Below are 14,523 nucleotides of genomic sequence, written 5' to 3' on the forward strand. Positions count from 1 at the left end.
GAGTAAAATGAGATTTTAAAGTTACCTGGCTTGAATGGGGACCAGTATGGCCATGCGGGTTGGAGTTGCTGGGTGCCTGGTGCCCGTCTTTGTCTTGGACACATGACATCCAGCTTCCCAATGTCTTTCAAAGGCTACAGATAGACTTGAGTGTGCTTACAGGTAAAGATAAAGTAGCCAGTGTTCTACATTTGATAATTTGACAGTTAAAATAGAATGGGGAGGGGAAAGAATACGATACTGTTTGAAATTTTAAACGTAATCAGAAATGTAATAAAAATGAAAACAGATGAAGTTTTTTCTGAGACTTTGTTTAGAGGCATTTGATATCAAAGCTGTTAAACAGGAAGCTGTAGTTCTGTTTCATTAGAGTCAGAACAGTGGTGCTGAACCACTCTTCGCTTTAGGATAACCTAGTGTAAAGCATCTCCTAGGACTGTGAATGTGTAAAACCTGCCGTAGGAGTGGAAACCTTTTCCGATTGTGATACTTGGCTTTCAAGAACCTGGAGCTGAGTGCTACAGCCTGTGAAGAAGCCCTGCAGCTGCGGGTCAGTGTAGGCATGACATGACGGCTCGTTGTTGTTTATCACCTCCAGGGCGTACATACCTAGAAACTCATCAGCACCTGCTTTTAGAACATCACTTAACTTTGTGGAAACAGAAAGAGGTTTCAGAAAAACTAAGTACAAAATGGCAAATGGTGGCAATCAGAATCAAAAGGTAAGCTTAGCTAAAAACTGATTATTTCCAGTATGAGTAGGATCACTGGTCACAGTGATGCTTTGGTGGTAGATGTTTTGGTCATATGTGACTTTTTGGGTTTTTTTGTATTGATATCGAGAAAATAATTCTCCCACATCAGGCATTCTGGCCATCTCATAAGCTATATAAAGTTAATGTTTAAATTTTACAGGATTTACCCTTAAGTCACAGTTATTTTTCTTAAAAATATTTTTCCAAATATTATTTTGCCACTTCTGTCTGTATGTCTTCTGTTTCTGTCTCTCAGCCAGTCTCTTGGGGACAAGCAACAGTATAGTCTAGTAGCTAGATCTCTACTGATCCTTCTCATTGATGTAGGTTTTAATTTTCTTCTCTTGTCTGTGGGATAATGATTGCTTGGTTTTCTGCCAACCCACCACCCAACTGCTGTTGTTGGGGTCCCAAGGTATTTCTGTCATTTTGTTGCCCTTGGCAGCCATGATTCTAGCCCTTAGCTAAGTGCTGTGTTCAGCAAGTATCTTAAGTTTAATGTTTTGGGTTTTTTCCAAGTATCATAAGGCCTCTAGCTTGACTTTGATCAGATGTCTCAGATACATGTGTTTGAGCATTCTCAGACTTGTAGTATACAAAGGTGAATTTATATGTATGTTTGACTTCCAGATTTGGAAGGAAATAAAGGGGGGGGGGTGATGTTGGGTGGTGATAGGTAGAAAAGGGAATTTTTCTAAATCCTATATATACTCATTTTGTAGATAATACAGAAAATGTCCAGAAAGTTTCATTCCAGTTATCTGGAGAAGCACATAGGTGTTATTCAACAATCTCTACATCAGGCACTATGCCAAGTGTCAGACAGAGGATTGTTCTAGAATTTGCCATTTCTCTTGGGTTCTCATTGTTAGTTATCATTAGGTTTGCTTGTTTGTACAGTTAGGAGTCATAACCAGCTGTGTTTTTTAGGTCTTGAGTGAATCCTATCATATTCCAGTTAAATTCTATGTGATTGCTGATTCTTTGGCTGTATTGACTTTAAAAACCTCACTAGTTTTATTTTCACGGGCAGGTGGCAGATGAGGCTTTGAAGGGGGACGATTGTGACTGTCATCCTGAATTTCTGCCACCTCCAAGTGAGTAGTCTTTTACTCGTTGCCATCCAAACCTCTGCTTGAAAGTCTGTGCAAGCTTCAGTTGGTTTTATTGTAGTTCTTCTACATGGTGATACTTATGGTAATATTGAATACAAAAAGTAGTAACATACTTTTAGTCACCTTTTCACCACTCCAGTGAAATAACTGACGTGGATTAGTGATAAGGTAAAAGACCTGTCCGTTTGCTCGAGATTCTGAAGGCTCATAAAGCAAGTGGCCAATGTTGGCTTAGCTGTGCTGAGGGCTGTAGATGGCGATGACTTCAGAAGTGTGTATAGAAGCTCATGTCGTAGACCAGGAAGCCCTGAGGGAGAGTACACAGTTGGAGCCCAGAGCTCCTCTAGGAGGTTACTCATGGTGACAGACTCTTCTTTCACAGCATCCCATTCTGCCACCCTGGGGACTTGTGACAGTTTCAGGAAAGTATGGAGTGTCTGGTGGAAAGCTCTGTAGTCAAGAGTACTTCTTGTTCTAGGGGAACACTCATATTTGGTTCCCAGCTCCCTTCAGTGAAATCAGTTCCAGGGGACCACATCTTTCTCTGACCATGGTCAGGCACTAGGTACTCAGATGGTGCACAGACACATGCAACATGAATGTATTCATAGACATGTATTCATATACATAAAATAAATCGAACAGACAACATTGAGAGTTAGGAAGATGCTCAGTGGAATACACAGTTCCCTAGAGGAGCAGGACCAATGGAAAGAACAAATGCCACAGGGTTTATTATTATAGCGAGTCCCATGACACAGCCTGGATACCCAGCATCGGTCCGCACACTGGGGAGGCTAAGGTCCCGGTAGCTGCTCAGTCCACAGGCTGGGTGCCTCAGTGCTGTCTACAGCTGAAGGCCTCAGGATTGCTGAAGAGCCACTGTCTTCTGTGGACCTTGGCCTGCTAGTGAACAGTACTAGTATTAGCAGCATTGGTGGCAACAGGGAGATACTAGAGGTTGCCAGTTTGGCACCAAGCAAGCAGAAAAAACAAACAGGCTAACAAAAATAACTGCTTTTTCCTGGGTTCGTTCTATCTATCTATCTATCTATCTATCTATCTATCTATCTATCTATCTATCTATTTATTTATGGCTGCCACAGGAAGGGGATGCCCACGTTTACAATGGGTCTTCTCACTTTACATAATCTGATCAAGAAAGTCTTTTATGACTGTCCCTAATGGCTTGTCTCCAAGTTGATCCCAGATCCAGTCAGGTTGACAGCCAAAGTCAACAGTAAAATTGTTAAGGTGGTTCTTGCATAAGCCTTAAGGACCTGAGTCTGATCCCCAGCACCTGTCAGAAAGCCAGACATAGTGGTACTTGTAGTACTGCTACTTGGGGTAGGGGCAGAGACAGCACTTCACTGGTTAGCCAGTTCAGCTGGGTCTCCAAGGACAAGGTTTGGTGAGAGATTCTGTCTCAAACGGTGGTAGAACATGATTGAAGACAGCCAGAGTTGACTGCTGACCTCCACAAACATATGAACTCACTAACAAAAAGAGCACATTAGATATTTATTTCAAATGAGATCTGGCCTTTTATACTTTTAATAAGTTTAATTTTGTAAATTCAGTAAATATAATGCAAAGATAAGATGCATTGCTTGTTGTTCCAGCATTGTCTCTTACTACTGAGAATATTATTAGTGTCTCGTCTGATCACAGGAGTCTCTGTCAGTATTTCTTGCTTAATTGACCTCCCTCAGGAAGTTTTAATACCATAGGAACGGCTGTTGAGTTTCTGAGACACAGTAACCGAGGTTGCCTCGCCCTCTTACACGCTAGGGTTATGGTTGTGAACCACCTCACCAGGGTTTGATTTGCTTTTTCTACATAAAAAGTACTGTTCGTTTTTCTTGTATCAAAACATCTATCTACTTTTGGCTCAGTTTAGGGATGATTCTACGTTGTTGAGAAAGGATGTTTGTTCATTTGGAGGTATGTAACAAAAATCCCACAAACTGGGTAGTTTATTTCTGTACACGAGAAGCCCAGTGCCCTGGTTCTAGCAGATTATGTGTCTAATGAAGCGCTTCTCATCGTTTTAGATGGCTGTGTTCTTCTTGTGTGCTCATATGGTAGAAGGGGGAAGGCATCTATCCAGGGCTTCCCAGGGTATGACGTCATCTGTGGTCTAATCAGTACCTGGAAGGGTCAGCCTTCCAACACTTAAGTTTTCAGTACTTTACTGGTACTTTCACTTTCAGAAAACACTTGGGTTGGTTCAAGTGTGTGCGTTAACTGTGTGTGCTCATCTGTAGATGAGATGTGGGTTTGCATGCTTCTGGATCTCCCTTTGGATTCTTCCTAAATTAGAATGTACACATCTCTGCTTTTTACAACGGAATCTGAGAACATACAGAATGCGTGATGATTGGAGGTTACCTCACACACGAGTTATTTACTTCAAGCTTTCCTGGTGTTCCTTTCAGGGTTCTTGACACAGGATTGTTGGCCCTGACATCACTGACATCCCATCATCCCCTTTTCTTTCCCTTGTTGGTTGGTTTTTCTTCTCAGTGGTTTGACTTGCTTCTGTCATCCATTTGTTTTTCCTGCCTGCAGTTTATCTTCTCTTGGGCTCCATTTCTATGTATCTTCTCACTTAGTGCTAGCAGTTTCCATATGGTTAACATGTTAAACACAGGCTTAGGAGTTCAAGCTGTTGTCTTACCTAATGCAATCTAACAGTATGTGAAACACCTTTAAGGACAACACTTTAAAAATTATAATAAATTATTTTGTAGCATGTGTAAATAATTTAAATCTTGTCCATCCATTGGCATTTATATTCAGAGAAAGAACTTGAGGCCGCAGAATTACCTTTTGATAGCTTTGTCCATGCCTGTACAGCAGAAATGAAGTTCCCAGCACCCATAACCACTGGTAACTCCACTTCCGGGAATGTCCGCATTATCTTCTGACAACCACTGGCACTAGGTGCACATGTAGGCAAAAAACAAATAAAAAAGAAATAAATCTAAGCGTTAAAAAAAAAATCAAACCAGAATTCTGCTTTTCCAGAAGGTTTTTATATTTGAAGATATCAGTATTCTCTGTATCTGACGTGTCTGTTGCCATCTCTCCACCTTCTGTCATGTACACCCTGTCCCTCTTGCCATTCTGTCTTCTAACAAACACAGCTGTGAGAATGTCACTTTTCTGACCTCCTTAAGAAGCAGTACCTTAAAAAAAAAGAAAGAAAGAAAGAAAAGAAAGAAAGAAAAAAAGAAAAAGCCGGGTGTGGTGGNNCACGCCTTTAATCCCAGCACTNGGGAGGCAGAGGCAGGCGGNTTTCTGAATTCGAGGCCAGCCTGGTCTACAAAGTGAGTTCCAGGACAGCCGGGGCTATACAGAGAAACCGTGTCTCGAAAAACCAAATTTAAAAAAAAAAAAAAGCAGCAGCAGCAGCACTACCCTTCTTCTTCCTGCCCTAACATCTACCTTTATAGCCCATTTCTGCACTCATGGAGCCTTTGGATAGCACATCTACTTAGTATTTCTGAAATGAATCCCAATCTTGATTTGAGTAAGTTTTCAAAATCCTGATTAATCTTGCAACCAAACAACTTTTCCAGTATATTCCAGCTAATGTGATTCCCCCCCCCCCATAGGATTTAGAGGGGAATTAATATATCAGTGGCAACTTAGTGTCTATTTTATTGTATTTTGGTAATGGTTTGCTTACTAAAGTTATTGTGTTTCTTCCAGTCTAGTTGTAAACTGCCTGAGAACAGGAACTGTTGCCTATGTCTCTTTTCTATAGACCGGAGAGTAACGTCCTAATTTTAATATATCCTTACAGCCCTGCACGGTCACCAGCTTGTCCTGACTTATTTAAAGTTGTATTCACAGATACTATAGCATCTCTGTCTTATTCCTGATTATGTGTGGTTTTCTTGCAGTCCAGTTAATATACACATTTATCACTCGTAGTCTTGGAGGTTTTATGTACAGATTTCAGGAATAAATACTTTTATGTTCACAGGTCAGCCTCCAAGACACAAAGGAAAACAAAAATCACGAAACAATGAATCAGAAAAGCCCAGGTTGGTTCTTCTCTTAATTTTCTAAGGAATTAATGATGACTGCCTTGGATTTACAGTTACAGTTTGGGGGAGATGGCGGCTGCCTTGGATTTATACTTAAGTTTGGCGAGGAACCAGCATGTTGACTATTTCTGTTGAGAAAAATGGGGTGATTTCGTTCCTTGTTTATTCAGTATTTGAATTGACATCCGTAAATACACTAGTTTCTTTTTGTGAGTAGAACTGCTTTATTTTGACAATGTTTTACAATGCTTGCTTTTTTTTCTCCTTCAGTTCTAATTCAGAAGTGAGTTTACAAGTAGATTTGAAAAGCATTTTAGAGAAACAGTTTTCAAAATCTTCCAGAGCTGCACACCAGGTAAGAGAGAAGGCGGCTCTTTCTGTAGGAAGAACAAGTTGTTTCCCAAGATATGATACTAGCTTCAAATATTTTTTACATATTTGGTAAGATAGATAATTGATTACAGTTTCATTTTGCTCACCTCTTCTGAATGATTTAATGTGAGTCAGATAAATGTCCTCTAAACGAAGTAAACTTTGTATACAAATTCTTTTAAGTTATATAGTAATAAAAGTAGGCAGTAAATGGGATGTAAAGTGAACAAGAGGAAGAATAATATTTTTTAAATGGCATTTTAAAGGGGCTAAGGCTATTTTTTCTCAGTACGTCAGTCAGTTAAAAATTGGTTATTTTAGGGCTGGAGAGATGGCTCAGCATATAGAGCACTGACTGCTCTTCTGAAGGTCCCAAGTTCAAATCCCAGCAACCACATGGTGGCTCACAACCATCCATAATGAGATCTGATGCCCTCTTCTGGGGTGTCTGAAAACAGCTACAGTGTACTTCCATATAATTAATAAATGTATGTACATATGTGTCTTAGTCAGGGTTTCTATTCCTGCACAGACATCATGACCTAGAAGCAGTTGGGGAGGAAAGGGTTATTCAGCTTACATTTTCACATTGCTGTTCATCACTGAAGTCAGGACTAGAACTCAAGCAAGTCAGGAGGCAGGAGCTGATGCAGAGGCCATGGAGGGATGTTCCTTGTTGGCTTGCTTCCCCTGGCTTGCTCAGCCTGCTCTCTTATAGAACCCAAGACTACCAGCCCATAGATGGTCCCACCCACAATGGTCCCTCCCCCCCTTGGTCACTAATTGAGAAAATGCTCCGCAGCTGGATCTCATGAAGGCATTTCCCCAACTGAAGCTCCTTTCTCTATGATAACTCCAGCTGTGTCAAGTTGACACAAATTAGCCAGTACAGTATGTATGTATGTTTGGGCCAGAGTGAGTGGGCCCAGAGAGAGAAGAAGAAGTGTCTGAAGATAGCTACAGTGTACTAACATATAATAAATAAATCTTTAAAAAAAAATTTTTTTTTGGTTATTTTAGAACTACATAACAAATCTTAGAAATGACCAAAAAGAGTTTCTGATTGTTTGCATGTAAGACAAGTTTGGAACTTCTAATAGGTTTTAGTTATATGCTAATTGATCTTACTGAGTCTAAAAACCATGGAGGAATTGAAACAGGCAGAAACTTTTGAAAATACAAAGATTCTTTAAATACTATAGATATTGAGGCCTAGTTTGTTCATTCAGCATGCTTGTAGTAGAGCTCTTCTCTATAATGAGAAATGTGGGTCTGTGGTAAGAAGGTTCAACCTGCTCATTGGAAATTTCCAGTCTAGAGAATCTAAATTGGGTTGTATTGAGGGAAATAATTTCCAACAAAATGGTCTTGCTCTACTGATCTGTTTCCTCGAGTAACAGAGCAAGTAAAATTGGATCAATTCCTACAAAGCAGATGAAGGATATTTTGGGGAGAACACTATTTTATACTAAGTTCATATCTTAAATATGGTTTTACATTGTGTCATAAATATTGTAACAAACATCAAGTTTATACAAAAGCTGTTCTTTTCCTTGGATATTTCAAGAGCACATTCTCTTACACTTGATTTATTGGGTAGAAATTATCAGGAAACTTGTGTGTCACCATAGCCTCCCTGATGGGATGAGATCTTTTCGATATTCGTTTGTAACCTCACATTAAAAATCTTGTTTCTCTCTCCCACTGACTAACTCAGACATGCATGGCTTCCTGTAGACCTAACTTCTCCCATCTATATGGTATTGTGTAACTTATACCCATGGCTTATTTAATGCAATTTAATTAAATAAGCCATGCAAGTAAAATATAAACTTAAATGATAACGTGCATATATACAATCAGATTACAAGGTGTTCTTGTACAAAGGTGCTTCACTGGTCCTTTAATTCTAGTTTTTTGTCTTTCCTTTTGAGTTCAGTGTACTGATCTGTATCCTAATAGTTTTGTCTGGTTATAATTAGGTACATGTTAATCAGGACTGGAGTTAAAACTTGGAGCAGCCACCTTTTTGCTTATAATAAAGGTTTGTTTCAGGTCAGGGTGACTGTTGTTAAAAATCTGAAAGAAATTGCTTGATTGCTTGATCTCATGTGTCCTAGTTGTTTTAGTCCCAACTACAAAATTCGCCTGTGATAGCAGTGGTCTTGGTATGTTGTTAAAACTTCAAAATATGGTGCTGGGCCTGGAAAAATAAACAAGATCTATTAAAATGAGCCACCCTTTCTTGACATGACCACAACCCATAACAGCTGACAGATCAGGGTAATGTGCTGACACAGCACCTTTTAAAACTATGTTGCTGAGAAAGGAATTTTATGATACAGGGACATTTTAGTATTTGACTGTCATTTATAAAATGTTACTGATCATACCAGTGGGATAGCTCACTGTATAGAGAAGTAACTCCTACAAGATTTCTTTTAACCTCTATATTCCTATAATGACAGTTACGCCCACCTACATACAAAATAAATAAATGTAATTCATTTTTTTGAAAAATTTCTTATTACCGATCAACTTACTGTCTTAAGTTTTAAACTAACAAGATACAGGTTTGGACTTAATGAATTTCCCCCACAGGATTTTGCTAACATCATGAAAATGCTAAGGAGCTTGATTCAGGATGGGTACACAGCCCTGTTAGAGCAGCGCTGCCGCAGCGCTGCCCAGGCCTTCACAGAGCTGCTCAATGGTTTAGATCCTCAGAAAATAAAGGTAAGCTTGGTAGACTGTAACTTCCTATTTATAGTAGTTTATATTATTTTATGTACATTGGTGTTAAATGTATGTCTATATGAAGGTGTCAGATCCCTGGAACAGAACTTAGACATTTGTGGGCTGCGATGTGGATGCTGGGAATTGACCTGGGTCATGTGGTAGAGCATCCAGTGCTCCTAACTGCTGAGTATCTCTCCTGCCTAGGACTGTAACTGCTTTAGTAGCAGTAATGTGTCTCAGATGGGTTTAACTTGTGTAGTATACCCTAAATCTGAGAGATCAGGTGACTCCTCTGCTGTGGGAAGCAAGTAGTGTTCCCAGTTTGTGTGTGATCCGCATGGGTGCTCACTCCTTTGCCATGGTTTAGGTCTCTTAGAACCCCTGATCTTTGCCAAGTTCAGGATTTGGACTCCTGTCAGTCTTAAGCAGGATCATAAGAACAGACACCTCAGTCTGTCTCCAGACCCTATTACGTGGAAAAGAATGCAGCTTTCATAGTCCATTCTGCATTGTGCCCCGTGACACTCTGAGACCCTAAATCTGAGTGGTAAATTCTAATCTATCTGTCCTATCAGTAAGACGTCACTATATGCTTGTTTTAGCTAGGAAGTTATTGAGATGCAGAGTGGACAGGCTTGTGTTCGGGTTATTAACTGGTCCGTTTTTATTGACAGCAATTGAACCTGGCCATGATTAACTATGTATTAGTAGTCTATGGACTTGCTGTTTCTCTCCTTGGAATAGGACGACCTGAGGTAAGATGTTAACAGATATAAACGACTGAAATACGATATTGGATGTGGAAGATGTTTTGAAATTGGTCTCTTATTTTGGCTCATTTCTTTCTTGAAAGACTAAAATAGCTGAGTTTAACTTAGGTTTTTTGGGGGGGAGGTGTTGTGGGCATTGAACAAGGTCTTGCTATCCTGCCTGCTTTGGTTTCAAGCTTGCTATCCTCCTCCTTCCTGTTTCTAAACACCAGCATAAGTTGATGGACGGATTCTTTTAGAGTTAAGTTTGGGAGGGTGGTGAGTCATGCTTTAATCCCAGTTCAAAAACAAAGCCAGAAGAGTCATAAATTTGACATGGGCCTGGACCAAGTACCAGTCTTCAAAGAAGAAAAGAACATTTTCTTTGCATTCCTAGTAGAAAAAAAAGCTATACTTGGCAATTTCTAGGAGTCTACATTTTACACACAGAAGAAGTAGATTTCAAATTTGTATTATCCAGGGAAAGGGCAAGTTGGAGCAAATCATCATTGTGAGTCGGTTCTGTATATTTCTGTAAGCAGTAGTACAGTACTTGTGGATCTCTAAAGTCTGTAATCTGTAATAGTAAAAGCACCCCAGACCATCTCCAGATCACATAAAGTAACCATTGTGTACAGTGGCCTGGGGTGGTAGTGTACATCTTTGATCCCAGCACTTGGGAGGCAGAGGCAGGTGGATCTCTGAGACTGAGGCCAGCCTGGTCTACAGAGTGAGTTCCAGGACAGCCAGGGCTATACAGAGAAACTTTCTGTCTTGAAACAACAAAAAACGAAACCGAAAGAAAGTAGAATGGGCCTGGGGAAGTGGTTAGTATTTTAGTGTGATGTTTTATTAGAAAAATCAAACATAAAAATGATCTTGCTGACTGTGTGATGGGTCCATGTAATATACCCTTCCTGCCAACCCGGGCCCTAAGTTTCCCTAGTTACATAAAAGATTAAATTACCACTTAGTTAAAATCAAAATCCATGATTCATTTCCAAGGGTTCATGATGCCTGAGATCATTTTCTTGTTCTTAACACGACAGCAGGCTTGCCTACCATTAATTCCTCTCTGACTCCACTAATAGATAGTGGCAATCAAGACTTCAAAGCTGAAGTTACATCTGTGATTTACTGTAAAAAATCGTGAAACTAATGAAAATAATTATACTTGAACTTAACACATTCAAAAGATTTTCAGCAGACTAGCACGTGTGCAGTGTATATTGTTTGTACCGCACACACTTGTTCATAGCTCCCCCTGGAAACTGCCTCTCAGAGGAGCTCCTGAGAAGCCTGTGTGCAGCCTGCCTTGGAAGCCGCCTTTGGAATAGGCCTCAGAGTAGCACGAGCCCCATTTATCCTCACTTTCTCTTCGGTCACAGTGTGCTTGCTGTTACTTCTCACAACTAAGAGTCTTTTTTTGTATTTTTTTAGTAGATGTATCTGAAGCACAGAGATGCCCCTTGTTGAGAATGTAATAATAATCTCTCAAGTTCTGTTAAATTTTTATCATGGAACAGTGTTTAACACAAGTGCTTTTCTTAACCTGTAAAGTGTCATGCCAAAGTCATTGGACTGGCAGTTCTTCCAGGGGAGCAACACTTACTGAATTATATGTTATGCTGTCTGTGTACCCAAATCAGTCGTCTTTACACCATGAATTCGCAGCTGTTGTATTGAAAGCAGACCTGTGCATGTCAGTAAATGTTTATTGATTGGCAGGATTGCTTTTGTTGTTTCCCTTGAGTTTCCATGAGTGACACATGTAAGTTATAAGAAAGTGAAATAAAAAAGATAAAATTTGCAATAGAACTTTTTGATACATAGGTGTTTTTCTAAATATTAAACAAGAATCAACTTTAAGATAGTCTGTTTTAGCTTTTCTCTTACATGACTGTTCTTGCTGATTTTGAAGGAACTGTCTGAAGCCGAAAACCAGTTTAAGAGGATTATCGAACACTATCCCAATGAGGGGCTTGACTGCTTAGCCTACTGTGGAATAGGAAAAGTGTATTTGAAAAAAAACAGGTCAGTAGAAACCATGGGAAGCACCAAAGTGATGGTCTCTGTGATGATTAATTCATTCTACCCAAGGGATTTTGGCCAGGTGTGGGTTGGGATACTTTGCTGAGCATGCATGTAGGCGAGAGACAGGTGTTTCCTTGCTTCTTCCACTATGATTTGTTGTTGTTTTGAAACACGGCTTTCCTATTTAACTCTAGCTGGCCTGGAATTCAAAGAGATATGTCTTCCTCTGTTTCTCGAGTGCTATGATTTAAATTTGTAAATGATCACACTTGGCTAAAGTTGTGTTTATTTTATGTGTATGGATATTCTGCCTGCTTGTGATTCAGTGCACCTCATGCACGCAATGCCTGAGGAGACCAGAAGAGTTCGTCAGATCCTTTGCAACTGGAGTGGGTTGTGAGCTGCCACTTGGATGCTGGGAACTGAACTGTGGTCCTGTGCAAGAGCAACAAATGTTCTTAACCACTATCTACACACACACACACACACACACACACACACACACACACACCTCCTTTTTTTATACAGGTTTCTAGGGGCTCAGTGTATAGTTCTAGAACTTGATATATAAATCAGGCAGGATTTGTACTCAGAGATACACCTGCCTCCCAAGTGCTGGGATTAAAAGCATACATCACTCCACCCAGCTCCATCATATCTCTTTAATTAATTGTTATTGTGTATATATGCAGACTGTGTGTGTTACAGCACCTCCCGTGACCTCAGGGCACAACTTGTTACACCCTGCGCATCCACACGTTCACATAGGTTTCAGGTGTAAGGCTCCGGTCACGAGGCTTTGTTTTAGGTGCCTTTATTCTCCAAGCCATCAGTCTCTCTGGCCCTTCCACTTCAGTATTGAGACAGAGTCTGCCAGTGAACCTGGAGCTTGCCAACCTGGGCTGGCCAGTCAGCCCCAGGGTCTGTGGACTCCCTCCACTCCCTTCCTTCTCTGTAACACAGGGCTTACAGACTTGTGCTGGGAATCTAAACTCAGAGCTTCATGTTAGGGCAGCAAATCCTTTGCTGAGATGTCTGTCTGTCCAGACCTTGAGGTTGCTTTGCTGTCTTAGGTGTGGCTTGTTCTCGTAGTTGTGATTTGCTTTAGAAGCTGCCTTCTCAAAGTACATAGGACACAAGGAATTCACATGTTCATAGACTGCACGTTAAGCTACGAGCCTAGTCGCTAAGCCTTTCTGTGGTTGAAATACTTGCTCTAGTTTACTTTGTTGTTCTGGAAGTGTTTCCTGCTTCTCAGTCTTGTCTCCCTAAATGTACTGTGTGGCCTGAGGAAATATGATACTGGCTTAGGATTTAAGACAAGTCTGTTTGGACCCTTGAATTATTTTAGATTATTTTACAGAAGAAAAATTCTTGATAATCGAATATCATTTATAGTACTTGATTAACCTTAAATCTTTTTCTACTTTTTAGAAGAACTTTTATGATATTAGGTTCTCTAACATAGTGTGTGCCTACACCTTCTTTGCAGATTTTTAAGACTAAAGAAAGATCTTTTAGTTTCTAGTTACTGTCTGATTGGGATCAGGGATGTAGGAGATTCTAGACAGAGATGTGCTTCGTTTACATTTCTGTAACAAGTAGCAATAATGTCTTAGTTATTTAAAAAGAAAATACATTGGATATTAATGTCTGTTGATGTATCATATGTGGTCTTCTCAGCAGGCTTGAAGTCTTGGTGAATTACTGTGGAATAAAATATTATGCCACATCTTTAATATCTTCTTTCTTCCCAATTATGTCTTTAGATTTCTTGAGGCTCTTAATCACTTTGAAAAAGCAAAGACTTTAATTAGTCGTCTCCCTGGAATTCTAACTTGGCCCACAAGTAATGTGATTATTGAAGAATCTAAGCCAGAAAAAGTCAAGGTAACTATTTGTTCAAGTATTCTATACTGGTCTGAGAGCCATCTGCATGAAGACTTGGGGCTAGAGTACAACAACGCTCCCTGCATGCCTCTCTGCATGCCCTGGGTGCTCCTGGATGCTAGTCTCCTGCCTTTTGCTTATGTCAGGTTTCCTTAAGGCAGTCCTGTAAGTAGTAGATCATGATCATATCTGTTCACACATGAGGACGATAAAGGGTGGGAATTCAGGTGATGAGCACAAGGTTAAACACAAGGAAGCGACAGAGTTAGACACAGTGAAGCAGTGTATATTGGCTGTACCTAGGTGTCATTATGGCAGTAGAATTCCATTATAGCTGCTATAGTTATTCATACAGAAAACCAAACTCAGAAAACAGGAGATCAGTGTCATGTTGAGGGCCATACGGATTCATTACTGGATCCAGAAAGACTTAATCCCATGTACATTTTGTGAGTGAGGGCATTACTTGTACTCAGTGCTCGGATGCTCTTAGGACTTGACTGTAGGTGAATCACAATTAACTTTTAAAACTCCAATAAGAAGATAATTAAGAAGGTGATAGGATTTTAAGAGCGATTTCTGCCCAGAAACTATAAATGTGACCAGTTAATACACTATCAGTTTCAGGGAAGTACAAATGAAAACCAGAGCAAAATGCCAACTTTGCCCCTACTAGGCTGTAGCAAGGATATAGGCATAGCAGGGTCTTGATGCGTTGCTGGTTCTAATGTAAAACAGTAAATTTGCTGTATAGAAATAGCCTGTCGCTGGGCGTGGTGGCGCAGGTCTTTAATCCCAGCACTTGGGAGGC

General features: G+C 40.1%; 1 protein-coding gene across 7 annotated transcripts in view; it reads left to right on the top strand.

The window, feature by feature from the left end:
* Window positions 1-14,523, top strand: part of Ttc3 (tetratricopeptide repeat domain 3) — a 102,728-nt gene that overhangs the window by 39,791 nt on the left and 48,414 nt on the right. For all 7 annotated transcript variants that reach the window (XM_021209535.2, XM_029544405.1, XM_029544407.1 and 4 more), the window contains 8 exons: window positions 599-722; window positions 1,789-1,852; window positions 5,865-5,925; window positions 6,199-6,283; window positions 8,902-9,036; window positions 9,714-9,794; window positions 11,710-11,822; window positions 13,592-13,712. In XM_021209535.2, coding sequence (XP_021065194.1) covers window positions 599-722; window positions 1,789-1,852; window positions 5,865-5,925; window positions 6,199-6,283; window positions 8,902-9,036; window positions 9,714-9,794; window positions 11,710-11,822; window positions 13,592-13,712 — 784 coding nt within the window. The remainder of the gene's footprint in view (window positions 1-598; window positions 723-1,788; window positions 1,853-5,864; window positions 5,926-6,198; window positions 6,284-8,901; window positions 9,037-9,713; window positions 9,795-11,709; window positions 11,823-13,591; window positions 13,713-14,523) is intronic.

The sequence above is a fragment of the Mus pahari genome, chromosome 12 (assembly GCF_900095145.1).
Source record: "Mus pahari chromosome 12, PAHARI_EIJ_v1.1, whole genome shotgun sequence".
Classification (NCBI taxonomy): Eukaryota; Metazoa; Chordata; class Mammalia; order Rodentia; family Muridae; genus Mus; species Mus pahari.